This window comes from Lontra canadensis, unplaced genomic scaffold, assembly GCF_010015895.1.
Source record: "Lontra canadensis isolate GAN:19392208 unplaced genomic scaffold, GSC_riverotter_1.0 scaffold16, whole genome shotgun sequence".
Lineage (NCBI taxonomy): Eukaryota > Metazoa > Chordata > Mammalia > Carnivora > Mustelidae > Lontra > Lontra canadensis.
The window spans coordinates 19,305,254-19,333,063 of record NW_022631010.1 but is presented as its reverse complement, the minus strand read 5'-3'; the positions used below and the strand labels follow the sequence as shown (position 1 = coordinate 19,333,063).

Sequence of the window (27,810 nt, the reverse complement as noted above, 5' to 3'; positions counted from 1 at the left end):
GGGTGGTCATGACTTCCTTGAGCCCCTCATTGAAGGAATGGCTATGTTGAATTTTCCTGGTCTTTTCCTGATTTCACTTGGTTCTGAGTTAGATGTCCATCATGGAGCTATCCCTTCTGGCTCTGTGATTGATTTAATAATTTTCATTAATTTATTCCCTTCCATTGCCCCCTTGGAAATACTTTGATATTCTGACTGAGGTATTGGGATTTGAAAATGATTATAAAAATCATACCCGCTCACAGGAATGGGTACACACACACCAAGTATGGTTTTACATCCCAGAGGTGAGCTGATGGCTAGCCAAAGCCAGGTGAAAATAATGCAGAAGTGGGAAGGTATATGCAGTCTTGGTAAGCCGATTCTCTACTTGGATAGTTGAATAATTTCAAAATCCGGTTTCCAGCACATCAGACAAAGACTGAAGAAAACAAGAATGAAATAAAAACAAACGGAGCTACCATCATACATTGATGCCTACAGTCAATTGTCCAAATTGCTAAAAAACAATTAGATAATTGAAGGCAAAGTGTTTTTTTCACTTTATGCATTCATATATATGCACTTGTGTGAATATATATATGAGTTTATTGTGAAGTCTTTATGATAAAATCACTTGTTTTTAATATCTAGACTTTACAGCATGAAAATTACCCACGATAACATGTTATTGCATTTATCCAACATGTTTTTAAGCTACAGAAATTTTTGGATATTTCTAGGAGGAAAGCAGAATGGGAAAATTTGGATTTTGTTAAGAGTTTTATTCTCAAAGCTAACTAGCCATTAAAAAATAATTTCTGGCTCCTTTAGTGCCACACACAAAAGAAACTGCCGAGTGCGACAGTGGGAAGTATGAAGCCTGTACGGATGCGCTTTGCCTCCTGGTACAGCTGAGCGTCTTTGGTGGCTTTAGAGCTGGAGTGTGCACAGTGCACATATTCCTAACTGTTCTTCCCTGAAGTCAGGACTCTTTCATTCTACGGACACAGCAGCAGGGGTTCCCAGCAGCACTTTCAGTACTTGATTTGAGCACATGGCAGGGGTGTGCAAGGGCCCTGAAAGCTATGCTCTGTGGGTTGGGCGGAGTGCTCATTAGGATTAGTTTCAACCACAAAGGGCATAAACTCCAAAGTGACATCAGCTTATCCAGGATGGATTTCTCTCTGGTGTCAGGTCTGCCTTTACAGCTCAGCATGCCAGTCTGTAGTATTTGAGGCTCAGAAGGCTCTGCCTGCCCTTCAGGGAAGCCGCGTTTGTTTCAGGTGCAGGATGGAGGAAAGGATACAGAAGGACGCACCTACATCATCTCCTATCAAAGATATTTGGAGACTGCCAGCCGACTTATGCTTACATCCTACTGGTCAAGACTTAGTCACATGGCCACCCCCAGCTGCAAGGGAGGCTGGGAAATGTAGTTTCCTCTTTAGGCAGCCCTGTGCTCACCAAACATCAAGGGCTGTGACTCCTGGAAGAAGGCCGGGATGGATCTTGGGGACTGCTTACAGGGAACAAGGGGGGAGTCATTTGGGAAAGGGCCTTCTGTCTTTCTTAAGGGGAAAAAAACTCCCCCTAGAGGGAAACTCTCTGAACAGAATGATTTCTGGGGTTTCTCTGCCTCCTTGATCCCTATCATTTTCTACAAGTCCAGGGAAGAAGATGACTGGGAGGAAAGCTACACACATTCCTGGTATCCGTTGCTTTATCAATTTTACGTATGTTTAAATCTGGGGGGAATCTCTCTGCTCTACCTAGGCAGCGTGGTGTGGCTACCAGGGGCACTGTTTTTGGTGTCAGATTCCAGTGTGAGTCCTGACTCCACCTTTCTTTTAGTTTGGAGTCTTCCAGGAGCGGAGCCTGATCAAAGGGTTTGAGGGCTAGTAGCTTATTTGGAAGGTGACCTCAAGAAGAAAGTTTGGGGAGTGAGGACAGGAGTCAGTGGGGGAAGGCAGAAAACACCGAGTGCATTATCCAGCAGGTTAACATCATGGGCTCCTGGAGCTTCTGGGCTCCTGCCAGATGGAGAAACCCTTCAGCTGTCCTAGCTGAGGGCGAAGGAGCCGTGGTATTTATGCACCCACTCACCTTCTGTCAGAGGTTGAGGACTGCCCCAGGGGCACAGACACTGGCCTGTCCAGCCCGCCCTGCCCACTGGCCCAGAGCAGGGCTTCAGTGTGTAGGGGTGAGGGCACAGAGGTGAGGAAGAAGTGTTGAGAGCAGTTGCTGGAGATCAAGGGCCATTTTCCATCTTTCACATGGTAAACAATGATAACTGCTCTCTTCCAGGGTTTTGTAAGGATTATATGGCATAATTCAGAAAAACTGACACACGCAGGTAAATACAACTGTTTAGCCCACCCAAATGAGGTCAGGTTAAGGGTGTTTGTTGTAGGTCATGCAGGGAAGCCTCTGTGCCACTGCTGTGCTTGGGTTACGGGTGTGTGAAGATACAGTTCCTTCAACCTTGAGCTGCCTGGGTTGGGGGAAGAGCCTCCAGGCTGGGGGACTCCTGTCACGTTCACTGTTCCCAGTTACCCCGTGTGCGGTGGCCACCACAGCCCTCTGCACATGGGCCAGGGTGTGGAAGAGGTTGGGGAGCCACAGGCTCTGCAATGCATTAGCTATTATTTTAACCTTAGGGACCTCTCCTTAAAGAGACAGCATAGTACTCATCTCAGATGGAACTTGACACTGATTATGTGATGACCATGTGTGGAATCATGGAAGCTGTCCAACGTTTGCTTATATGTCCCATTTGCAGGTATGAAAACGAATGTGAGTGTCAACTGCTCCTAAAAGAAATGCTGGAACGGCTTAACAAGGTGAGCTGAGCATTGACTTGAGTTTGAGTCCGGACTTGAGTTTGAGAATGGAACTTAGTGGCTGAAATGACTGGCACACACCTCCTCTCTGTGTCCTTTTAGGATTCACCTATTTCTTTTTCTGTCATTCTCCTTCTTGATTCATAATTTTCAACTACATCTTTATGTGAACTCACACACCCAAGACACCCTATCCTCTCCCACAACACACGAGGTCTCGCGAGAGAACCCTAGACTGTTAAGCTTCATGGGTTGTGCTAGGCTCTTCAAACATGGCCGCATTCTGGTGACTGGCTGTGGTTGTGCCATTCAGATGTATTGGTGTCAAACCCACCAAACTTAGGAAATTTGCTTTAGGCAGTGGTTACTGGGAGCAAGGATATCTCTCCACTCCGCTGGCTGAAAGTTTCAAGATTGCTCTTGTGCAGGAGAACTCTCAGAGTACAGAGGAAGAAATTTCCATTTCTCTTCAAGCTCTCCCTTCTTGGAGCCTGGAGGGTAGCCCTGTGTGTGGGGGGGGGCGCACCTGGGATTCTTACCTTCTGGCTGGAGACCCTCCTGGAGAGTCCTGGGGGGTTGTCCTTTGCAGGGAATGTCCTTCTTCAGAAGCTCCACCATCATCCTAACTGATTGGAGTTTCTGCTTCAGCCAGGGGACCTCGACTCCCAGATGGAATAATTTGGGATCTCAGAGGTTGGACGAAACCAGGGATGGCAATTAGCTGTCACTTCAGAGCTCAAATGTCCAAGCAGAAAGACCCAGAGAGATTGTCTCACTGAAATTTTGCTTACTTAGGGTGTGTGGTTCCTTTTCCCCTCTCCCTCCCTTCCACACCCATAATTCCTCATCAGAATTACTGAGCAAACACAGCACTTTTCCCTGCTGTGTCTAGATGTGGCCTTAGGATTCTCCACGTGGAGCTCCAGGCAGCCACTACAGACAGTTGGGGTTGGCTCAGGGTGTTTGCCAGTTGCTAGCTTTGTACAGCCTCTGCTGTCTAGGATTAGTCTGCTAACCAGTAGGAAAGTTAGAACCATAACCCAGGGAAACTGAATTTTGCTTTGTCTGTGTTACCAACCAGGTGATGCTTCTGTGCCCTTCTTTGTGTGAGCAAACGATGTCTTGCCCGAACCAGGACACTGTGTGAAGGGAGATACTGCCAATAATTACCAAGGTCAACTAACAGGAACTAGGATTGTCTCAGGCCAGCCACCCTGTGAACACCCCAGATAGAAACACAAAAGTTCGGGGTGAGAGTGAGCTTAGGAGAGCCCTCAGTGCACAGGCTTGATGATTGGTCTTGTATTGGGTTGGACTGTGAAGGCCCCAGCCCTGTTAAAGGTTGAGGTGGGATTTGGGTGTTGTTAGCATCAGACATCACCCAGCTGTTCTGCTGATACTTACAGGTCATCCCCATTCTCATTCTGGGTGGGGATCCCCGCTGCCAGATGGGGCCGCCACCTTATCCACAGATCACTGCTTTCAGAGACACAGGTGGCTGGTGATACCCTTCACTTAGGTGTCAGTTCAGCCCCTCCCAACACTGCCACATTTTGCCTTGTGAGTATTTGTCCTCACTGCAAGTGGGGCTCTCACTGGACTCACTTCTAACGTTGTCACTCATGCAGTCACATCATGGGCACTCTTCATAGAGGAGGGAGAAAGAGTATGGACCCTCTTTTTAGCTTTGGTGGAAAATAACACTGGGTTTAAAAACAAGCTCCAGCCTTCTGTTGTTGTTCTCTTATTACAAAAGCAATACCTATTCTTGGGTAGAAAAATAAGGTATCAGAGAAAATGCCAGGTAAGGGAAGGGCCTCCCTTTGGTGTGTATTGGGACGGACAATGTGGGCAATTGGAGTATTCGTCTAATCAGAATGTTACGGAAGTTCTGGGGAAAGATGTTACCAGCAGCTCGGGCCAGGGCCAGCGCAGGCCATCAGCACAGCGGGGAAGGACACTTTTGCTACAAGCAAGTGTCCAGTCCAAAAAGGGAGGGCAGCCTGATAACAGGACCCTTTGTGCCGCTGTCGAGTATCTGTGAGACTTTGCGTGAATTGCCTCATCTCTCTGAGCCTTGGCTTCTTCCGTTGCTGAAGTAAGAGCAGTAACAGTGCCCCCACCAAGGAGTGGATGTCTGTCGACACACACAGTAAGAATGGCGTGACACGCAGTGTCTGTGACTTGCCTGTCACCATTCTTCTTTTTTTTTAAATTTCTTTTATTTTTATATTTTTTTAAAGATTCCATTTATTTATTTGACAGAGAGAGATCACAAGTAGACGGAGAGGCAGGCAGAGAGAGAGAGAGAGAGGGAAGCAGGCTTCCTGCTGAGCAGAGAGCCCGATGTGGGACTCGATCCCAGGACCCTGAGATCATGACCCGAGCCGAAGGCAGCGGCTTAACCCACTGAGCCACCCAGGCGCCCCTGTCGCCATTATTCTTACAGAGCACTTTATGTGAGGGATGTGAGCTTCGTTTCCCCAGAGTGTGGGATTCATGGCCCTGGTGGAGTGGGAGGGGATTTTCGGTGGTTCGTGGAGGAACGATTTTCTAACAGCTGTGGATTTATTTTTATGATTACCTCTTCTCGATAGCAGGTGACATTGAAAAGTTCCTTTTTGAATGTGTATAAGTAAAAAATGAATCAATTTGAAGAAAAATAATGGAGTGACTAAAAATACAGGTGGTGCGCAGTGCTAGCAGAAATCATGAGCACAGCGTTTGATGCAGGGAGGTGACGATGGCCACACACCAGCCCGGAACCTTGGCACAGTTTTGTGGTTATTTATTCCATCCTCAGAAACGACCCTGCCCAGCCCCTCTGTTGCCAGTGAGGAGGCTCACGCTGGGTGAGGGTCAATGCCTTTCGAGCCCCACACCCCACCCTTGGCAGGTATAGTCAGGAGTCTTTTGCGTACCTGACTCATTCTCTGCCTCCCAAGGGGAGTCGGGGAATCTCTGTCTCTCAGGAGACAGACGCAAAGCCAGAGTCTCAGGGTCAAGATGGCGCTTCACGCTTGACGTTGGCGCTCCATCCCTATCCCGTGGGCTACTTCTGAGGTCACACAGACATGCTGAACACATTAGCGGCTTCCTACATGTCTCTGGCCATGGGAACATGCGTGATTTGCTGGAGGCACAGTCCGGAAGTGTGGGCGTTAGCACCCCAGGAGCAAACCTCAGCTGCTGAGTGGTGGGAGTAGGTGCCCAGCTGCCCCACAGCTCATAGCAACAGTTCAGAGGTGAGTTCTGCAGTCTCTTAAAAGGTCCTTAGCACTACTGAGGTGTGCTCATCCACAGTGGTAATCTGCCCCTTATACACCTTCATTGCCTTTGTTCCTTTCCCTGGATCAGTTCCTCCCTTCCAGAACTTCTTGGAATAAACAATATGTACCCAATCCTTGCCTCAGGGGAACTCAAGGGGTTGGCCAGGGGAAGGCTGGATGTTCTCTGTCCATCGAGGTGGTCATGTGAGAAGGTAGAAATGGAAGAGTACATTCATGTCTTGTTGGCTGGTCATATCTGTGATTTTGGTTGACAAATCTTTGAGGGTCTACCTATATCAGATCAACCTGGTTTTGACTATCAGCTCAGTGTCAGAGCCCCTTCCCTTTGCTCTTGTGGAAGGGATTCATCCCTAGGTATGGCCATGAAAAATGGGGTACAAGAGAAACCATTGACCCAGTCTTTGAACCGTGCTTGGAAAATATCGCAGTGTATGTTGACAAGAGGGATTGCTGCTGCTTTCCCCAGACTGTCATCTGTTAATACTGCCCATGTCATTACATCTTCAGAACAGAGCTCTTGTATTCTTAGTAGCCACAAAAAAAAAAAAAAAAAAAAAAAAAAAAAAGCTAAAGCAAGCCACTTTTTGCTAGGCACTTTGAAGTAAGATAAATTCCTCAACATACCGCTTACATGCTATGGCTGAAGTTATGCAGATTTTAAGACTTGATGCAGTAAGAATTCTTGATGACTTTTAAGTATCTGGGTTTGGCTAACCTCTAGGACTCATTTTCTATCTATGTATATAAGGTTAGTTGTCCCAGTAATGCACAGTGTTGCTTATCTTAAGAAAACTCTAAGGAGGCTTTAAGGTTTCTCTCCTTTTTTCTTTAAAATCCCCAGAATTTTAAAATGCTGTATGTTCTAGTCAAATGCTTTCACTTAAAAACAATTTTTTAAGAAGTGCCTGAAGCTGCCATATGTGCTTTCCCATGTAATTTGTGTATCTTTACTGTATCCGGGAAAAGGGCAAGAGGCAAGGACAAGAAGCAAGGGCATTTGGGGAAGAGGCATGAAGGCTTTGCTTTCCGGGTGACAAGGCTTCATTTGCATAATAACAACTCTGGGGCTGGAGATGACCTTCCCGAACTTTCAGAGCTGGAGCAGAGAAAGAGAGGGAACAGGGAAGATTGAGTTCAGGAGGGGTTAGGGGTGGAAAAGCTGGAGAACAGAAGGGCAGAGGAAGAACCAGGAGGTGTGCAGAGAGAGAGAGGATGAGGCAATGGGAGCCCAGGAACAGAGTTGTAGAAGACTCAGCACCGTGCTCCAGGCCAGCCTTAGCACCGGGAAGGAATGCAAACCTACAACTTTGGGGAAGGTTTTTGACATCTGAGGTTGAAGTGTATTTTTAATTAAACACTAAATAACTAGGTATCTCAATGAACTTGAATACCCACTTGGATGCTGGATTTGAGGCTGGGCAAAGATACAGACAGTTGGGTTTTTAGTGGGATTTCTAGCATCTCTGTAAATGGATTGGCAACCTGATTCTTCAAAGGCATGTTGGACTTTAGTGACTTCTCTAGTCTTTTTCTCAAAAAATGATTTAGATAAGTGATTCTGAAATCACCGTGTGGACCAGCAGCATGTGGAGGGCATGTTAAAATACAGATTCCTGGGTCCTGACCCCAGAAATCCTGACCCAGTAGGTTTAGGACCTGCCAGATATTTTACTCCCCGCATCATTTTACATTTCTCGTTATCCCTAGCCACCATTAACCACACTTCGAGAACTGCTGGCCTAGATCGCCAACACATACAAACATCCGGGTTGGAATGTTTTCTAAAATTAGACTATTGACCCGGAGTCTACATTTGGAAAAAGTCTAGATGCTGCTGCTGGTGGAGCTTTTGAAAAAATGCAGCCGACAGCATCCAAAGCATAATAAAAACACAAGCGTCCACACATTTCCGAGTTCTGGTGCGAACAAAAGAGAGCACTCCCGATCGAACCCTCCCCCCTACACCAGCAACTGTCCATTCCAGTGGTGCCTGCTCACCTTCTCGAGTGTTGGGGGCAGTTTGGCAGCTGATTGTCCTCAAAGCAAGAGAATGTGCTGCAGAAGCATTTCTGTAACCCCTATTTTAAGGATAAATATCAGCTAGTCTTTGTTATCACCTGTGAGTCGTTTTCAAGGCTTGGCTGATGGGAACCAAGCGTGTTTGTTTGGGTGAGAGCCTAAGAGGGAGATGCGGGAAGAAGGGCAGGCACCTTGCGGGATGGGGTCAGGACTCGGCACTCAACTCTTCACTCGTAGAGAGAAGACAGATTCCAGTTCTATCGTTTCCCGTTAGCTTCCACTAACTAGCTGCATGACCCCACTGGTCAGTCTGGCCTAAGCCTGTCTATCTGTAAGGAGAGACTCTGGTTTCTGAGTTGTGTTTCCCTCTGAGGGAAGAGGGCTGCTGGGAGGTTGTGGGGGGTGGGGCAGTGCCTGGCCCCTTACCCTACTGCAATCACGTCCTTCCAGAAGCATGCCTCTGTTTTCCCCCTATACTCTGGCATCCTGGAATATTTGTTTGAAAGATGACACATGTAACTTGAGAGACATCTGAGGACCAGGACACCTGGGTGGGTCAGTCGGTTGGGTGTCTGCCTTCAGCTCAGCTCATGATCCCAGAGTCCTGGGATCGAGTCTTGGTCAGCCTGGAGCCTGCTTCTCCCTCTGCCTCTGCCCCTCCCCCTGCGTGTGCACACTCTCTGACAAATAAATAAATAAAATCTTCAAAAAAAATCTGAGGACCAGTGAGCTCAAGGGCCCCTTCTGTTTCTAAAATTGTGTGTCTGACTACTTTAAAGTCATGATACAAAGACTCCTTGAAACCCTATTTCCAGTTCCTCAGCTCTGGTGATTGTGGATTAATCCTGGATGAGTTTTTGGTGAAAATGAAGATGTTTTGAGAATTCTCTGCCTCACTTCATCCTTAGCAGTCTTAAGAGGGGTATGGTGGAAGGGTGAGGGGAGGGGAGGGTAGGAGGCTATCTAGAAGTACTGACTCAAGGTCTTTGACCAACTCTGCCCCAAACGGAGCCATGGCCCTCCAACGGGTGTCCCTATCCACAGGGTTGAGAATCACTTCTACAACAAAGCACGGCTCCTGAAGGGAGTAGAGCTGCATTCCCACACACTTGGATGGCCCCTCCCATCACTGGGGCCCTGGTAGGACTGTCAGTGAAGCTGATGGTTATGTGTTATGTGACTCATGTTGGCCATTACAGCACTCTCCCAGAAATGTGACTTAGGACCTGGGACGCAAAGGCGAATTCATTTGTATCCCGTCATCCTGAGGGCAGAGCCACTGCCTCCTGCTGCTGGAGTCCTGAGACTGCCCTGCTTTCTGTCCTTCAGACCTGGCTGCCTTTCCTCTGGAGTCTGTAAATTATCCCGGCACCTCTGGTTCCGCAGCCCTTTCCAATTACTGGAAAGACTCCTGGGATTTCTTTGTGTCACCATTTTTCTCATGAAGGGGCTTCACCCTTCACCTTGAGGGGACCTACTCACTTGCCCTGGGGAATGAACACCTTGATTGTTAACAAGTGTATCAATCCATCAAGTTTCGGGTGGGGGAGAGGGGACAGCTTGCCTCTTATGAAGGGAAAAGCAATGCTGTTGAGGTTTCACTGAACTCTGCATTACTGTCCCTGTGACACAGAATTCAAGGACCCATCGTGAAGCCCCGACAGAGCTCATTAAAAGTCAGGGACTGATTCATTCATTCATCTAAAGTATGAGCCCAGAAACTGAATGCCCAGAGGTAGTTTTCATATTAACTTAGTTCAGAGCCCTGTACCTGGAGCTGTGCATCCCTGCTTTGTAATTTGGTTCATTCTCTTCTGATTTAAAAAAAAAAAAAAAAAAAGGACTAAAGATCCTGTGTGGGTCTTTCAAAGGTTGCAAACTTTTACTATGTTCTTCCGTCTCCCAGCGGGCAGCAGAAGCCAACTCCAGGCCCGGAAGTGAGCAGACCCTGGGGAAAACAGAGAAGAGTCCAGGGGCAGTGGGCAGGGAACCAGCTCCAGGTTAGGGTCCTTCTCTCTTTCTCTCTGAGGGTTCCCTTCCTCCTTGGTTGCTCAGTATTGGATTCCCTGGCGCACATCAAGGGACTTCAGAGTCTTCATAGGGAAAGATTTAGTAATCAGAAATGAGAGGAGAGAAACTGGGGGGAGTTCCCCCTGGAGCAGAAACCTGGAGGAGACATGGAAAAAAGGGGATGCTCCCTTGTGCCCAAAATTCATCCTGTAAAGTTGCATCGTCCCTCTCGGGAGCCACCAGCCACATGCACTGGGGAGCGATCGAAACACGGGAAGTTCAATCATGATGCACTGTAAGGGTAAAATGCACACCAGGTTCCAAAGACCTTGCCTGAAAGGGAAAAAAAAAAAGAATGTAAAATATCTCATTAATAACTTTAAAACTATTGATTACAGTGAAAGGATAATATTTGGGGTAGCGTGGGTGAAATAAAATTTATTATTAGAATTGCTTTCACCCATTTCTTTTCATTTTGTTTACGGTAGCTACCAGAAAATCTTAAATTATGCCTGAGGTTTGGACATTGCGTATTAGGATCGCTTGTTTCATTTTTATTTGCACGAGCCTAGGCAAAAAAGAAAGAATGATTTAAGATATGTGCCCAGCAGTTGCCAGTTGACCCAGCTGATTTTGCAGAACTCCAGAGTTCTTTTAAGATAAACTCAGGCGTGCCTGGGGTTAAAAGTGGCCAACTCTGGATTTCAGCTCAGGCCCTGATTTCAGGGTCCTGAGATTGAGCCCCATGTCGGGCTCTGCACTCAGCATGGAGTCCGCTTGTCCCACTCCCTCTGCTCCTCCCCGTTTGTGCGCTCTCTCTAAAATAAAATCTATAAAAAAAGATAAACTTGAAGTTCTTATTGATAGATAAAATAGCCTCAGAAGTTTGATTTGGGTGATTAGCTGCCCCCCCCTGCAGTAATTTTACTCACATTTCAGACCAAATTAACATAGGCATGTCTTTCTTTCTTTCTTTCTTTCTTTCTTTCTTTCTTTCTTTCTTTCTTTCTCTCTTTCTTTCTTTCTTTTAAAAAAAAAATTTATTTATTTATTTGACAGAGATCACAGGTAGGCAGAGAGGCAGGCAGAGAGAGGAAGGGAAGCAGGCTCCCTGCTGAGCAGAGAGCCTGATGTGGGGCTCGATCCCAGGACCCTGGGATCATGACCTGAGCTGAAGGCAGAGGCTTTAACCCACTGAGCCACCCAGGCCCCCCTCTTTCTTTCTTTCTTTCTTTCTTTCTTTCTTTCTTTCTTTCTTTCTTTCTTTCTTTCTTCTTTCTCTTTTGTGAGTTGTGTAAGGTAGTGATTAAATTTTATGCTTTTGCATGAGAATATCCAGTTCTCCTAGTGTTATTTTTTATTAACATACAATGTATTATTTGCCCCAGGGGTATAGGTCTGTGAATCATCAGGCTTACACAATTCACAGCACTCACCATAGCACATGCCCTCCCCAATGTCCATCACCCAGACACCCTATCCCTACCTCCCATGGCCTGTATATCTTAATTGTTTATTCTGATGCAGGCCCTCTCAAGTTCATACAGCCTGTTTTCTAGTCTCATGTAGTCCCAGCTCTCTGATGCAGTAGGTCCTGAGGCTGCATTTTGCATGAAAAGCTCATGGCTTTTAATAAGCTCCTCAAAGGCAGGTGATCCAGTGGAGTCAGAATTCTGATACCTTATGGTCAGCATCCGACAATCAGAATCTTCCCACACCAGTTGTCTAGCAATGATTAAGGAATCAAATGGCTTTATTAGGAGTGCAGGCAAAAGGCCCCCTGAAATCTAAATTCTGTTAGTGCAAGAATGGGGTATGTTTCAAAATATCTTGGCCAGTGCTCATGCCTGACTATTTTAAGTCTGCTGACACAAGGATGGAGAATGTCTTACATACGTTAGTCAACCACATATCCACCTTTATTGATGAAAGCCCCTGGCTCCCATTCATCATGCTTTTTTTTTTTTAATTTTTTTTTTAAGAGGAAACCTCTTTTTTTTTTTTTTTTAAGATTTTATTTATTTATTTGACAGAGATCACAAGTAGGCAGAGAGGCAGGCAGAGAGAGAGGAACAGAAGCAGGCTTCCTGCCGAGCAGAGAGCAGAGAGCCCGATGGAGGCTTTAACCCACTGAGCCACCCAGGCGCCCCTCATCATGCTTTTTAACAAGTCATTAATAAGTCAGTAAAAAAATTCATTTGGCAAGGCCCCAGGTATTGGCACATGTTCCTGGAGAGGTGTCTCAAGAGAATGACAATCTTGAGGAACCCAAGGAATGTTCACCAGTAATATCACGAGGGATTGCTATAGCATTAAGGCAGTTCCAGCCATCACAGCACTATCTTACTTTTCTTTAAAAAGATTTTATTTATGGGGCGCCTGGGTGGCTCAGTGGGTTAATCTTCTGCCTTCAGCTCAGGTCATGATCTCAGGGTCCTGGGATTAAGCCCTGCATCCGCTCAGCAGGGAACCTGCTTCCCTCCCCCCACCACTGCCTGCCTTTCTGCTTGTGCTCTCTCTCTCTGTCAAATAAATAAGTAAAATATTAAAAAGAAAAGATTTTATTTATTTGAGAGAGAGCGCGTACCAGCAGGAGCGCGGGAGAAGCAGGATCCTCACTGAGCGAAGAGCCCATTGCAGGACCCAATTCGAGGACCCTGAGATCAGGACCTGAGCTGAAGGCAGCCGCTCAACTGACTGAGCCACTCCGCCCCCCTCCCCCTCCACCCACCGACAACGCTGTCTTATTAAGAGCACAGTATTTCAACTCTTTGGTTTACTCAAACAAGAGCAATGAAATGAAAGCCAATGAACTATCAGAATGTTTGGTGAAAACCCTCAGCCTCTTGTCCTAAGTGTCATTTCCAATTTTAAAGGAATAAACACTGTTTACCACAGCAATCGTTAAAAAAAGCGATTTTGTATTAAAGATATATAGCGTCAGGGGTAAGTGTCAGCAGTCCTTGGGAGAAAACTATTAAAATGAAGGTTTCGGTGTTCACGTAAGACTTTCTTGGTCTTAGAAACTCAATTTCCTGATGATGAGATAGAGAACAGATACAGATGTAACTGAAAATTTTAAGGCTGTTGGTATGTAACTATATCCTGATTTTCTCCCTGATCTTTCTAGATCAAGGTATTGCCAGCCTGGCACTATTGACATTTTGGACTGGAGAATTCTTTGTTGTGTGGGGCTGTCCTGTGTCTTATAGATACATAGCCTCATTGCTGGTCTCTGCCCATCAGATGCCAGTTGTCACACTCCAGCACCCAAGTGGTAACAATGGGAAGTGTCTCCAGATTACCAAGTGTCCCCTCAGGGGCAGAATCAAGCTCTGTGGAGAACTGTTCTGAACCAGGTCTAATGGGTTAACCCAATACCTTAGTAGAGATAGGCAATCTCAGACACTCTCCCAGACCTACTGAACAAGACCCTGTGTTTTATTTAATAAGACCCCAGGATGTCCATGTGTCCATACACCTGGTGATTTCACACCCATGTGCCAATCCTTCCACCATGCCGTCCCTCCGAGTCAGGTGTGTGACTCAGTTTCTCCTTGCAGGAAGCCGATGAAGCCCTACTCCATAACCTACGCCTTCAGATTGAAGCCCAGTTCCTACAGGACGACATCAGTGCAGCAAAGGATAGGTACAAAAAGGTAACCATGAACCTTCTGAAGCCCATCCCCCGGATAACCTGGTTTGGGTCTGGCCAGACAAGGCCAGGGCACTCGTGGCTGACACTTGAGCCTGCTGTAGTGGGTTCCTTTGGGGCGTATTGAACCAAGTGGGTGATGGATCGGTTGCTGGGTGGTGCTTAGTGAGGCAGACGTATACCAAGGAAGATGCAGTTGTGTGTGTGTTGCGGGGAGAGCTTGGGAACTCATGTCTGTTGAGTACATTACAATTCACAAAGTGATTTTGCATGGATCCATCTTGAGTAAGCTAGGTTTGTCAATTGTTTCAGCTCAGGAAATGCAGAAATGCAGAAAATGTAACATAAATGCATGTGTATGTGTGTGTATGTATATATATGTGTATATATATATGTGTGTGTACACACACACACACACACATATATATATACATATATATATATGTATATATATATATATATATATATATATATATATATTAGCTCTGCCTCCAAGCCAGTTAGTTGGCATTCCGGAGCTTTCTGTCATGTAGTGCTCTGCTCTGCCTCCCACTCCTGCTAGCTTCCCACAGGCCTGACTTTGGGGGGCCTTGGTGTACTCAATAGATCAAATCCTGGAGCTGTGTAACCAAGGGCAAGTGGCTTTCCCACTCTGAGCTGCCTCATCTTTAAATGCCAGACTCTCCTTCTGCACAGTGGTGCAGTTAACTGTAGTGGACCTGTGAACCTGGCCATGGTCCTGGGGGCTGACCTCTCTGGTGGGCTGTGGCCTCCCTCCAGCTACCAGTATCTGTACTCTGCCTCAGGATGCTCTCTGGGTAGTGGAGGGAGGCTCTAGCTCACGGGATATGTTGCCCCTGGAGCAGCCCCAGCTAGTGACCAATGCATGTCGGTGGATTCATACCCCAGCTCCCCCTCACTTGCTGTTCTGCACGGCTCCCAGGGAGCCCCAGGAGGCGTGAGCATTGGGTGCCCACTGTGCTAACTTACCTGGTAACACTCTCCTTATTGGCTGCCTTCCCTTTCCTGTCTTACTTTATCCTCCAGTAACGTTTCCTGGCATCTTCACCCGCATAAACTGCCCTCAGATCCGTCTCTTGGGGCCTGTGTCTTAGCCTTCTTGGGCTGCTCTAACAAAGTACCACTGACTGTGTGGCTTAGAAGTAACAGAAATTTGTTTCTTAACAGTTCTGGAGGCTGGTACACTGAGCCAGGGGGTGCCAGCCCATCAGGTTCCGGAAGGGCCATCTCCCTGGCTTGCGGACGTCTGTCTCCTCATTGTGTGCTCACTTGGGCTTTCCTCGACGCCAACTCTTTGGTGTCACTTCTTCTAAGGGCACTAATCCCCTCATGGGGCCCCATTCTCATGACCCCATCTAAATCTAGTTATTTCCCAAAGACCCCGCCTCCACACCCCAATCCCACTGGGGGTTAAGGTTTCCATAGGTGACGTTTGGAGGGTCACAACATTCAAACAGTCTGCTTCTGGGGAAACTGAGGCAGCATGTAAGTGTCAGTGAGATCCCTGGTACAGCTTGGAGCCCAGTATGTCCTCAGAAGCGTTAGACTCTCTTCCTGCCTCCGCGTAGACCTGTCTGCACTCAGTGGGAGGCCAAGTTGCTCACACTGAAGGGGTATCCCTCCCTTTGACATTTCTTCTGCCTTTCCACCAGGCCTGGCTTGTTTCCTCCTCCCCCGCTATCTTCTTGCCCCTGCTATATCTTGCAGGAATCCTGGGAGCCGTGCTTGGAACAATCTCTAAGCAACTAAAAGCATTCTTTAAGGCCATTTAGAACAATAATAGAGCTCACATGGCAAAGCTTCTGTGCATTCCCTCATGGGTCCTAACACCAGCCTTGTGAGTTAGCGTCGTAGGGCAAGCTCCCTAGGAGAAGAGTCCAAGTGGTGATTTTGGCATGATTGCTGTATTAGCGGTGAGCTCCCAGGAGGAGATGAGGGGGAACAGGAGCACAGGGGCGGGAGCTGAGCAAGGGTGTGGGCTTAGCTGGAGTCTGGCCTCAGCCTGATCCCATGGAGGGTTCTGGAGTGTGAATTGTCCCATAGGGTTGGTCCCACCTTGAGACAAGAGGGTTGGCCTTTTGTATTCCTGTGCCAAGGAGTCATTGGTTTGGGTTGGGGGCGAGGTAGGATTGGGGGGTGTTGCTTCCCGGACCAGATGGCCACTGTCTGGCCAAAGGCAGTTCTCTGTGTGGTGCTGTTGGCTCGCATGCCCAGAACTGGGCATAGGTGCTCTGCTAGGAAAGGGGATCAGGCCCCGTCTCCAGATTGTTAGTTGTCTTTCATGCAAAACCCTGAGCCTTAGGAGGTTTAAATCACTTACTTGAGACCACATCCAACTTGTAAGTGATTTAGTCTGGGATCGACTGACCATCCTTTGAAGCGCTGCCCTGTTCTGGGATCGGAAATGGTCCTTTGTAGCCTGTGGGACCTCTTTGTTCTCCGTCTCTGCTTTCTTCTCATCGCTCTGCCATCCTGGGCTCTAGGAAGACCAGCAGCAAAGCATCCATGTCACTGAAGGGAAATGGCGAGGTAAACCAAGAGTCAGTTTCTTCATCTGTCCCCTGTTCTTGTGAAGATTAAATTGTCCACTCCTCAGGTCACGGTCTGTCCTGTTTGTGACAGTGAACACGTGAAAACATTCATCACTGGGGTCACCTGGTCCCGGAGGCAAAATCTCAAGCAGCTAAGTTGTTTTTTTGTGTGTTTTTTAAAAAATTAACATATAATATACTATTTGTTTCAGGGGTACCTGTCTGTGATCCATCAGTTTTACACAATTCATAGCACTCACCATAGCACATACCCTCTCCAGTGTCCATCCCCCAGACACCCCATCCCTACAACTCCCTCCCTGCCAGCAACCCTCAGTTTGTTTCCTGAGATTAAGAATGTCTTATGGAGGGGCGCCTGGGTGGCTCAGTGGGTTAAGCCTCTGCCTTCAGCTCAGGTCATGATCTCAGGGTCCTGGGATCGAGCCCCGCATCAGGCTTTCTGCTCAGCAGGAAGCCTGATTCCCCCTCTCTCTCTCTGCCTGCCTCTCTGCCTACCTGTGATCTCTCTCTGTGTTAAATAAATAAATAAAATTTAAAAAAAAAAAAGAGTGCTTTATGGTTTGTCTCCCTCTCCAATTACATCTTGTTTCATTTTTCCCTCCCTTTCCCATGACCCCCTGCCCTGCCTCCCAAATTCCTCATATCAGAGAGATCATATGATAATTGTCTTTCTCTGATTGACTTATTTCGCTCAGCATAATACCCTCTAGTTCCATCCATGTCATCGCAAATGGCAAGATTTCATTCTTTTTTAAATTTTTTTTTTTTAAAGATTTTTATTTATTGATTTGACAGACAGAGATCACAAGTAGACAGAGAGGCAGGCAGAGAGAGAGAGGGAAGCAGGCTCCCTGCTGAGCAGAGAGCCCGATGCGGGACTCGATCCCAGGACCCTGAGATCATGACCTGAGCCGAAGGCAGCGGCTTAACCCACTGAGCCACCCAGGCGCCCCTTTTTTTTAAATTTTTTTTTTTTTTTTAAAGAAAGATTTCATTCTTTTGATGGCTGCATGGTATTCCATTGTGTGTGTGTGTGTGTGTGTGTGTGTGTATCTCACATCATCTTTATCTGTTCATCTGTTGATGGACATTTAGGCTCTTTCCATAGTTTGGCTATTGTGGACATTGCAAGCAGCTCAAGTTTTAATGAGAACACTTTCCTTCCCCTGACAGAATCTTCTGGAAATTCAGACCTATGTCACCATCCTGCAGCAGATCGTCCAGACCACCCCTCAAGCATCTGCCATTACAAGTGGGATGAGGGAGGTAAGACTCGGAGCCCTGGCTGCAGGGAAACCCTATCTGGGGAGGCCCCTCACACCCCCACGGGCCTAGGTAACAGAGACCCAGGTGAGGCATCAAGTCAGACTAGGCGCTGAGCTGCTCTGGGTTCACCGCCCCTGCTCTCGCTCTGGGTTCACATTTGAAGTTTACCCTTCTGTTCTTTTCCTCAGACTGGGAATGCTGAGGTTTAGACAGTTGAGGACACAAAGGGTGTCCCTGACCATTTTCTTAGGCATTTGCTCTTGAGTTTATGGGCTGTTCTTGCTTTTGTAGTTCATAAGAAACTGCCAGACTGTTTCCCAAAGCCATTTGCATTGTTGCTGCCCATCACCAATGAAAGTGTGAGAGTTTCTGTTGCTTTGCGTCCTTGCCAGCACTGGGTATGTCGGGTTTTTGTTTTGTTTTTGCTTTTCTGACAGGTGTTGTATATCTCACTGTGGTGTTTTTTTTTTTTTTAAAGATTTTATTTATTTATTTGACAGATAGAGATCACAAGTAGGCAGAGAGGCAGGCAGAGAGAGAGGGAAGCAGGCTCCCTGCTGAGCAGAGAGCCAGATGTGGGGCTCCATCCCAGGAACCCGAGATCATGACCTGAGCCGAAGACAGAGGCTTTAACCCACTGAGCCACCCAGGTGCCCCTCTCACTGTGGTTTTAACAGCATCCCCTGATGACTAGTGACGTGGAATGTCTTTCCGTGGACTTATCTGCCATCCATGTAACTTCTTTGTTGTAGTATCTAATCAAATCATCTGCCCATTTAAAAAAAAAATTGTTTTCTGATTCTCCTTATCAACTTGACCATAAATTTTGAATACAGGGAGCCCCCCACAATTCGTGGCTGTATTTTCAGAGTCAGCCTCTGTTAATGATTATGTGAGTTTGTGGGATGAAAACTAGGGAGAAAAATGAGATTACAGAAGCTGATTTTTAAAAAAATGTGGATTTGGATGTAAAAACCTTTTCTCTTTCTTTCTTTCTTTTTTTTTTTTTAAAGATTTTATTATTTATTTATTTGCCAGAGAGAGAGAGCGAGAGAGAGAGCGAGCACAAGCAGAGGGAGAAGCAGGCTCCCCACTGAGCAAGGAGCCTGATGTGGGACTCAATCCCAGGATGCTGGGATCATGACCTGATCTGAAGGCAGACGCTTAACAACTGAGCCACCCAGGCGCCCCTAAAAACCTTATTTCTGATATGATGTTCCACCTTCCTTCTTCCTTTGGCTCTCTAGCTGCTGGCATAGTTTTTTCCTAATGTGGTTTAATGGGTTTCGAGATGCCTAACGTGAGACATGTAAAAATCAATGGGCAATAATGCAGATTACGACAAAAATGTCACGGTGGTCCTTCTCCAGAGGCTCTGGTGGGCTGGTACAAGGTTTGGTGGGCTGGTCAACTGGAAGATTTTGCAAGGGTATTTTGCAAGGATGACTTAGTACAGTGGTGCTCAACCCCAGTGACACTTGGACTCACCTGCATGTCTGCCTAGACCACACATCAAGTCAATTAATTAGCTGCCTGACAGGTGGAGCCTTGATTCCCTCATTAGAAGCTCCCAGGGCAGAGAGCAAACTGCAGGACCTGTGGCCAGGGTAGCTGGCTGCTTGAGCCTTTTTTTTTTTTTTTTAAGATTTTATTTATTTATTTGACAGAGAAAGACACAGAGAGAGGGAACACAAGCAGAGGGAGAGGGATAAGCAGGCTTCCCGCCTAGCAGAGAGCCTGATGTGGGGCTCGATTCTAGGACCCTGGGATCATAACCTGAGCCGAAGACAGACCGTTAATGGTTACCGACTGAGCCACCCAGGTGCCCCAAGGCTTTTTGTTTTAACTTAATTTTTTTAATATCAAAGCTGAAGAGACCCCAGCATTTGCTTGTAGAAGATACTTTACTATTTTTTTTTGAAGATTTATTTATTTATGGAGAGGGATAGAGCACGCGTTGAGAATAGGGGCAGTGGGGAGGGGCAGAGGGAGAGAGCTGGGCTTGGAACCTGATGTGTAACTCTATCTCACGATCCTGAAATCCTCACCTGATCAAAAAAACGGGAGTCAGACGCTTAACTGACCAAGCCACCCAGGTCCCTCTAGAAGATATTTTAAAATTCTGCCAAGTAACATCTCTGAGGTAGGAAAGTTGTTTGTTCTTGGGGACATTCTTGTCCAAATTGCCTGCCAATGACCATTTCAGGGACCTGTTCCCCATAATTGGTGTAACTGAGGTTTCCACAAAAACCTAAATGCTGATTTAATGATGCTTAATTTTCTTTGTCAGAGATTTCTTTCTGATGCTTAATTTTCTTTGTCAGAGATTTCTTTCCGGACCTTATTTTCATTGTGCAATCCTCATTTTTCCCTCTGGTTCAAAGGTGTTTTACCCCAAAGCACACTTTTTAATCCTATCATCTGTTTCCTTGTAACAAAATTCTTCTGAGTTTTAAGACCATAGAGACTGTCTGGCCTCAGTTTGAGAACATCAGTGATCATCCATGGTGATCTTGGTGTCAGCTGGGAGCTAGTTAGGAATACAGACTCTCTGGCCTGAGCCCAGACCCTCCGAGTCAGAATCTGCCCTTTTAACAAGACCCTCCTGGGAGAACCAGAGAGTCAGAAAAGCATCGCATTCTTTATTAATCTTAGCTTAAAAATTCTATATATGAGATAGATGGTCCCTTTCAGGTATGTTTTGTTGACTCCTACCTAGAAAATTTGTGAGTCAGCTTTGCAAAATGAGGATATAATTAGTGTTCTAGGAAGGCAGGTTACCCAGTTAAGGTGTCAGTAAAGCACCACGTCCGCGCCCTCTAGTCTGAGGCTGCCGGGGATGCATCTTTGGTCAAATAAAGCTGGGTGTATTATTCACTGCAGCAGGGAGGGGGCGCCCAGTGGAGACCTGCAGGGTGTCTCCGTGGAGGAGGGACACGTGAGAGGATTGAGGCCTGTGCTAGGAGGTCTGAGGGGAGGGATCAGCTAAGCAGGGCCCTGCTCTGGGTTGGGTTCCCTCAGGAGAGGGCTGGTCCTATGACTGAGCATCCCCAGAGTCTGCAACCTGAGAGTCCGTACTCAACGATCCAGCAGCGTCACTTGTGTTATGGGGGAGGGGACGTTTGGTGATTTTTGTGGGTGCTCGAACACAGGGTGGTCTTGTTCCTCTCTCATTCCCCCATGGTCCTGGAGTGACATCTTCGGATATTGGGCGGGGGGCTCATTTATAAGTTTATAAGTAGGGAGCATCAGTAGGGACTTAGTAACCACACAGGGCCGAGGAGGGCCTTCTGCATTTATATCTCAGATTCCACTTTCCCCCCAGGGGATTGGGTGGTGGCCCCGGGCCCACATTTGCTCCCTCAGTGCACGTCTGTCTGTCTGTCTTGCTGTAGCTATCTCTGTGTCTCTGCTGTCGCACCAGCCACTTTGCAAAGTGAGGGAAAATGGGGGCGGGGGGGCTGCCTTTCCCATGTGGCTTTGAAGAGGGGAGCCCCGGGCTCATGCTTGGAGTTTGATTTGTGCCCGGAGGTGAGGCAGCATGCTCCGTGTCAGAAGGCACTCCTCTTGAGCAGAGTCAGGCTTTTTTGACAAGGGATTTGGATGTTTTTGAACAGACTGTGGAGGGGCTGGTTGGCGAAATGGCGCCCACTCAGTGGTGTGGAGAGATTGAGGAAGGATCTTCTCCCATGTTGCTCCTTGGAGTGTGGCTAGGGTTCCTTGGAGTGTGGCTAGGGTGGGACAGCAGCCTCCCCGGGGCCCCTACTTCCCTGTAGTCCCTTGCAGCCCGACGGCCTCTGCCTGGTGCAGCTGTGGCCTTGGCGCGGCTGATAGCCCAGACCGACCGTGCCATCTGCATGAACAGACCACAGAGGCCGGCGAGAGTCGGCATTCCCAGCTTTCCCTTTCACAGAAGGAGAAAGTGACTTATTCCGAGGCTCTTGGCCTGTTTGTGGCACAGCCAGGTCTAAATTGTGGGTGTCCTGCGAGTTACCCTCCTAGCATTTATGGCTCAGGCTCTGAAGACAATGAAAAGGCATGAATTCAGGGTGGCCGCCATGGATGGGCCTGTCTGAGTCAGCTCGGGCTGCTGTGACAAACAGCACAGATGGGGCCACACAACCACAGACAGTTGTTTCTCCCAGTGCTGGAGGCTGGAAGTCCAAGATAGGCTGCTGGCAGATTTGGCTTTTGATGAGGGCTGCTTCCTGGTTTGTAGATAGCCACCTTCTTGCTCTGTCCTCATGTGGCCTTTCCTTGGCATCTTGGGGAGAGAGAGAGAGAGAGAGCGGTCAAGCACTCAGGTGTTGCCTCCTTATCTGTAAGGACACTAACCCCACCATGAGTGCCCCATCCTCAAGACCTCATCTAGGGCCCCAACTCCTAATACCATCCCACTGAGGGACAGGGCTTCAGCATGTGAGTTTGGGCAAAGGGACACAAATGTGAAGAACCTTCTTTGCCCCTTTTCCCTTTGGATTTCCTCATACATCAGGCGTCTGTGAATGCTGAGTCGGGCCTTTTTGTGCAGGAGAAGCTCCTGACGGAAAGGGAAGCCACCGTCCTGCAGAGTCAGCTGGAGGAGGGCCGGGAGGTGGTGTCCCTCCTACAGGCCCAGAGAATGGAGCTGCAGGCCCAGGTATGGCTCCTCACCCTCGTGTCCGCTGCTCGCCATTGGGCATTCACGCCACACACGTGAATCAGGTTTTATAACACACTGTATTCCAGGGTCCTGTATGTGCAGAAAAGCGTGTAAGTATCCCACAGGGGCCGGGGTGGGGTTCTCAGAAACTCAACACACCTGTGTGTCCAGTGCTCTGAGCCAGAAACTGGCCCTTCTGAGTAGCATGACCAGCTGTCCTGCTTTGGCCGAGGGTTTCCAGGATGGAGGACTGTCATGCCCAGACTGGCAGAGTCCTGGGCAAGCAGGGATAATGGGTCATGCCAATTCCAGGAGTCTCAGAGGTTCCCCTCGTGCCACTCCTCCCCCAACAAGGCTTCTGCACGTTGATTTGTTTTGCCCAGTTTAACCTTGTTCTTAAAAATAAAAGATGGATAAAAAGAGTTGGAATTTTTATCCTCTAGTTGGTCAAATCTGTACTTCCTGTTTCTCGTTTCATGACCTAAAATCTCTCATTTGGAATTTTTAAAAAAGATTTTTAAAAATATATTTGTTTTTGAGAGAGAGAAAGAGAAAGAGTGAGCAGGACCAGGTCGGGGGAGAGAGGGAGACTCCTGCTGAGCAGGGAGCCCGATACAGGACTCCATCCTAGAACCCTGGGGTCATGACCTGAGCCCAAGGCAGAAGCTTAACCCACTGAGCCACCCAGGAGCCTTCTACTTTGGAATTTGATTATGGCTTGGGAAAGAGTGGTTGTGACAGTGTTTGCCTCTGCTTAGAATTGCTTAGCATAAAGCTCCCATTTCTAACCCCTCTCCTCACCCCCCCCCCCTTTTTTGGTGAAGCTTAATTTGAAAACTGAAGTCACCAGAAGAACTCACTCCTCTTTCTGTGGCTTTCCTTCTTGGTTAATGAGCTCATGGCTCATCCCCCTGATTCCTTCCAGTTTTCTTTCTCTCATTACTGACCATCCTGATGGGGCACGTTGGGTTAAAATACTAAATCTTCATATACTGTGCACCTGCGTTTCCAAAATCTAAAAATAAATTGACAGTTGGTTTGGGAAGTACAGGTAAGGGACAAAAGAACAAAAAGTTTGCAAAATTGGACTAATTAGGAAATCTAGAACATTGATATGTTACTTTGTCTCTAACCCTTCAATGCCTGCAAAATAAAAAGTTAAAGCCTCAATGGATGTGGAGATTTTGTAGCAATTCAGTGCCCTCCAGATCTGCCCAGGATCTCATTTGGGGACCGTGGAGTTCCAGAATCTTCCTTTCTGTCCCACCACTCATTGCACAAACCTGTCACTCTGCAGCAACTTTCAGGAGCCACTGAAAGCAAACTGGGGTCTGGTGATTATTTCCTGAGGTAAAGCTCACTGCTTGAGAAATTGAGTATTGCCTTTAAACTCATCCTTCTCGTGACAAACCATGGCACAGGGACTAGACGCACCATTTTGGTGACTTGGTAATTTGTGGTCTCCTCTGAGGCCTGGGAAGAATAGAGTGAGCGTGAGTATATGGGGGTGTGTGTATGTTTGCATGCGTGTGTATATGTATGTGTTTATTTGTGTGTAGGTATGCATGCGTATATGTGTGTATTTGTGCATGTTGTGTACATATGTGTATATGCGTATATTTGTATATGTATATAAGTTTGTGTATCTGTGTGTATGTGTATATGTGTGCATATGTGTGTGTGAATGAGAGACTGGAGATGCGGACTCAAGCCTACTGGTCCCGGAGACGTGGACCAGTCTTTACATTGTAAAAAAGTAAAAAACATTTTACCATTTGGGTGGTAAAATGAATTAACTAGAATTGATGAGCATTAAAAAAAGAAGGAACTGACAACACTAGTCTAAGCTAGAAAAAGAAATAACCAAGTGCATGGTTAGTAATGGTGGGATTTGTTTGGTGAATCCTGCATTTTAAATATATATGTTTGCATATTGAAATATCTATGTTTGTTCAAATGCGCATACACACACACACACACACACACACACACACTTGTGTGATGTCTATGGTTTGTGATGTAAATTATGGCTCTTCCCGTGGCTGCACTGAGAAGATGCAAGAGCCCAGCCTGACATGGTAAGTTCCAATTCCAGGGCAAAAAGGTGCCTGTTTCTATGTACATGTATGTGCTTGTTAGATGTAAAAGAAAGACCTTGCTTCACAGATTAACCTAGTTGCTGAGACTATGAAATCAGTCTGTCTGCTTGGCTGCCTGTCCCCACCCATGGTTACTGCCAAGACTTACTGGTCTTGCTCTGATGTTGTCTTTCTAAATAGGGGGTCTTCTTTGACCCGCCTTGCCACCTGGTAAAGCCCATGAACCGCTTCTCAGAGAAATGTTAAGGGCATAGAATAAAAATAAAGTATGTATAATTAAAAAGAAACCAATTCTGTTGAGATAGTTACCAAATATTACCAGTCATTTTCTATATCATAATTTATGTGCTTATATTAAAGAAATCTAGCAGTGGGTCTGAAGAAACACAGGTTGTATTAGTTTTCTCTCACTGCTCTAATGAATTTGTACAGGTGCAAGGGCTTGAAACAGCAATGCTTTATCCCACATTTCCACGGGGTTGGAAGTCTGGGCAGGCTTGGTTGGTTTTTCTGCTCTGGGTCTCACAAGGGTGATATAAAGGTGTTGGCCAGCCTTCTTCTCTGGAGGTTCTCCGTGTTGAATCTTCCAGTCTCATTCATGTTGTTGGCAGGATTCAATTCTATGGGCAGGTAGGATGGAGGACCCCAGTTCTTTGCTGGCTGTCAGCCAGGAGTTGTTCTAGAGGCTTCCCATGTCCCTTGGTACACGGCCCCCTCCATCCTTAAATCCAGCAACAGTGCGTGGAATTTTTCTTGGACATCTAAACTCTCTGTCTTATGAGAGCCCCCTTTCAAGGGCTCATATGATCAGGAATGATCTGTAATAGTTTCCCTGTTTTTTTAAGGTCAATTGATTAAGAACCTTAATCACATCTGCAGAGTCCCTTTTGCTGTGTAACATGACATCTTCATGGGTAAAGGTCATGGGACCAAAAGTCTGCCTAATTGGGTCTTATTAAAACACAGGTATGGCTGGGTCCACCCAAGAGTTTCTGACTCGGTAGTTCTGGGGTGTGGCCCAAGAATGAGCATTTCTGAGTTTCCAGGTGATGGTATTTTGATCCAGGAACCACACTTTGAGAACACGGGTATGGGGGTGGGCCCCAGATTGGGTCAGAATGTTTTATGTCTGGTCCACTTGAGTCCCTGGCTTGGGCCTTCCATAGCCTATTCAAGAAATGCTCATGGATGGCTTTTTTGCTGATTTTAAAGGTTTTAGAGGCTTCCCAATGGAGCCAAGCTGAGGGCTCCGAGGGAGATTTGGTAGCTTAGCCCCTCAGCAGGGCCAGTGCTATGCCTGGGGATGAGGGAGGGGGTGAGGGAGAACTCCTTGTAGCCTGAAGGCTCCCACCTGGCAGAACCATAGCATTTGGTTCTGTCTCTAGAGGATCTGACACTTCCAGAACCCTCCATAGCATGGTCCTCAGGGTGAGGTCCCTAAACGAGGAACATCAGAAATGCACATTCAGAAGCCCATCCCAGACCTACTGAGTCAGGAACTTTGGGGTGGGACCCAGCAATCTCTGTTGTAACAAGCCCCCCCGGGTGGTTGTACAGAGTCAAGTTTGAGAACTCCAGTCCACAGGATGGAAGGAATAGCACCCTCCCTTAGAGCTGGCAGCCCCTTCTTTGAAGCCGAACATAGCCCATGCATAAGACCACTGGGATGGCACTTCTTAGAGGTGGAAGAAAAGGGACAGGCACTTCTAGCTCCCTAATCGCATTGACTGAGAATTTCTGTGACAGGAAAAGTGAAAAAGGTCATGTTATTACTTGGAAGGAGTGAACCTCCCCAGTTATCATTTCTCATTAAAGTTGCCTAGCCCCATCTAGTGGTAGATTTTGGTAAAGGACACTTGATTTCTTCCATTTCCTTTTTTTGAACTAAATTTTCCCTCTTACTGAAATGGAAGTAAAATTAATATACAGCATATGTTAACTTCATGAGTACAGTGTAATGGTGAAACACTTCCTTTTTTTTTTAAAGATTTTATTTATTTATTTGACATAGAGGGATCACAAGTAGGCAGAGATGCAGGCAGAGAGAGAGAGAGGAGGAAGCTGGCTCCCCGCTGAGCAGAGAGCCCGACGTGGGACTCAATCCCAGGACCCTGGGATCATGACCTGAGCCGAAGGCAGAGGCTTTAACCCACTGTGCCACCCAGGCGCCCCCTGGTGCAACACTTCTATGCATCAGTGCTCATCAAGACAAGTGTACTCTGAATCCCCTCTGTTTGACCAATCCCCCCCACCTCCCCTCTGATAACCATCAGTTTGTTCTCTGTAGTTAAGAGTCCGTTTTCTTTGTCTGTTCTTTTAATTTGTCTAATCATTTGTTTTGTTTCTTAAATTCCACATGTGAGGGAAATCATATTGTATTTGTCTTTCTCTGACTGGCTTATTTCATTTAACATTATACCCTCTGGCTCCATCCCTGTTGTTGCAAATGGTAAGATTTCATTTTTTTTAATGACTGAGTAATATTCCATTCATTTTTACCCATTCACCTACTGAATGGGAGAAGATAGTTGTAAATGATGTATCTGATGATGGGTTAATATCCAGAATAGATAAAGGACTGAAACAACTCAACACCAAAAAACAACTAATCCAATTAAAAGTGGGCAGAGGACCTGAATAGAGATTTTTCCAAATTAGACATACAGGTGACACATGAAGAGTGTCTGAATGCTGGGGTATGTGTCCTCTTTGTAGACAAACAGATGATGTTGAGCACAACATCAGGGAGGTGTAAATCAAACCCACAGTGAGGTATCCCCTCACACCTGTCAGAGTGGCAAAAATCAAAAACACAGGAAACAACACCATGTTGGTGAGGATGTGGAGAAAAAGGAACCGTTTCCTGCTTAAAGAAGGACTTGACCCAAAGGCCTCGGGGGGCCTAAGAGGACTGAAGCAGGAGGTCACCACTCCGGGTGGGGACTCATTGCCAGTCACTGTCCTGGGTCCCTATTGACCCCTGCTGTGCTCAAACACTGACTCCTTCATTCAGTCTTAAACGCTAAGCTCCAGCTGAGGTTCAGGGAATACCGAGCAGGGCATGGTGTAGCTCTTGCCCACAGCTGCTCACAGATGCTGTAAACGGCCCAAGGAGAAACACAGCAATCACTCTTGCTCCAGGTGAAGGTCAGGTTGCAGCACGGCCCAGCCCTTCCACCCACCTCTCTCTCCGGTGTCCGTGTGGCTGCTCCCCTCCAGCAAACCTGGAATCATGCGTGGGCTACTCTCTCTTCTTTTCCTCTCCTGACTCTCCTGTGGTTTCTGGCATCTGCTCCTTTGCTTACCATTTCTCCTCTTTCCAGAAGAATCTTCTCTTCTTCGGTATCCAGGACTGGCCTTCTCTGACATCCTCCAGCACCTGAGGGCCTCCCGGTGCTTGGTGTTGCCCTGGGCGTGTCTCTCAGTGAGTCACC

General features: G+C 47.0%; 1 protein-coding gene across 2 annotated transcripts in view; it reads left to right on the top strand.

The window, feature by feature from the left end:
* Nucleotides 1-27,810, top strand: part of BFSP1 (beaded filament structural protein 1) — a 42,563-nt gene that overhangs the window by 5,056 nt on the left and 9,697 nt on the right. For both annotated transcript variants that reach the window (XM_032859391.1, XM_032859390.1), the window contains exons 2-5: nucleotides 2,762-2,822; nucleotides 13,705-13,800; nucleotides 17,543-17,635; nucleotides 22,167-22,274. In XM_032859391.1, the coding sequence (XP_032715282.1) occupies nucleotides 2,802-2,822; nucleotides 13,705-13,800; nucleotides 17,543-17,635; nucleotides 22,167-22,274 (318 nt within the window). In that variant the 5' untranslated portion in view covers nucleotides 2,762-2,801. The remainder of the gene's footprint in view (nucleotides 1-2,761; nucleotides 2,823-13,704; nucleotides 13,801-17,542; nucleotides 17,636-22,166; nucleotides 22,275-27,810) is intronic.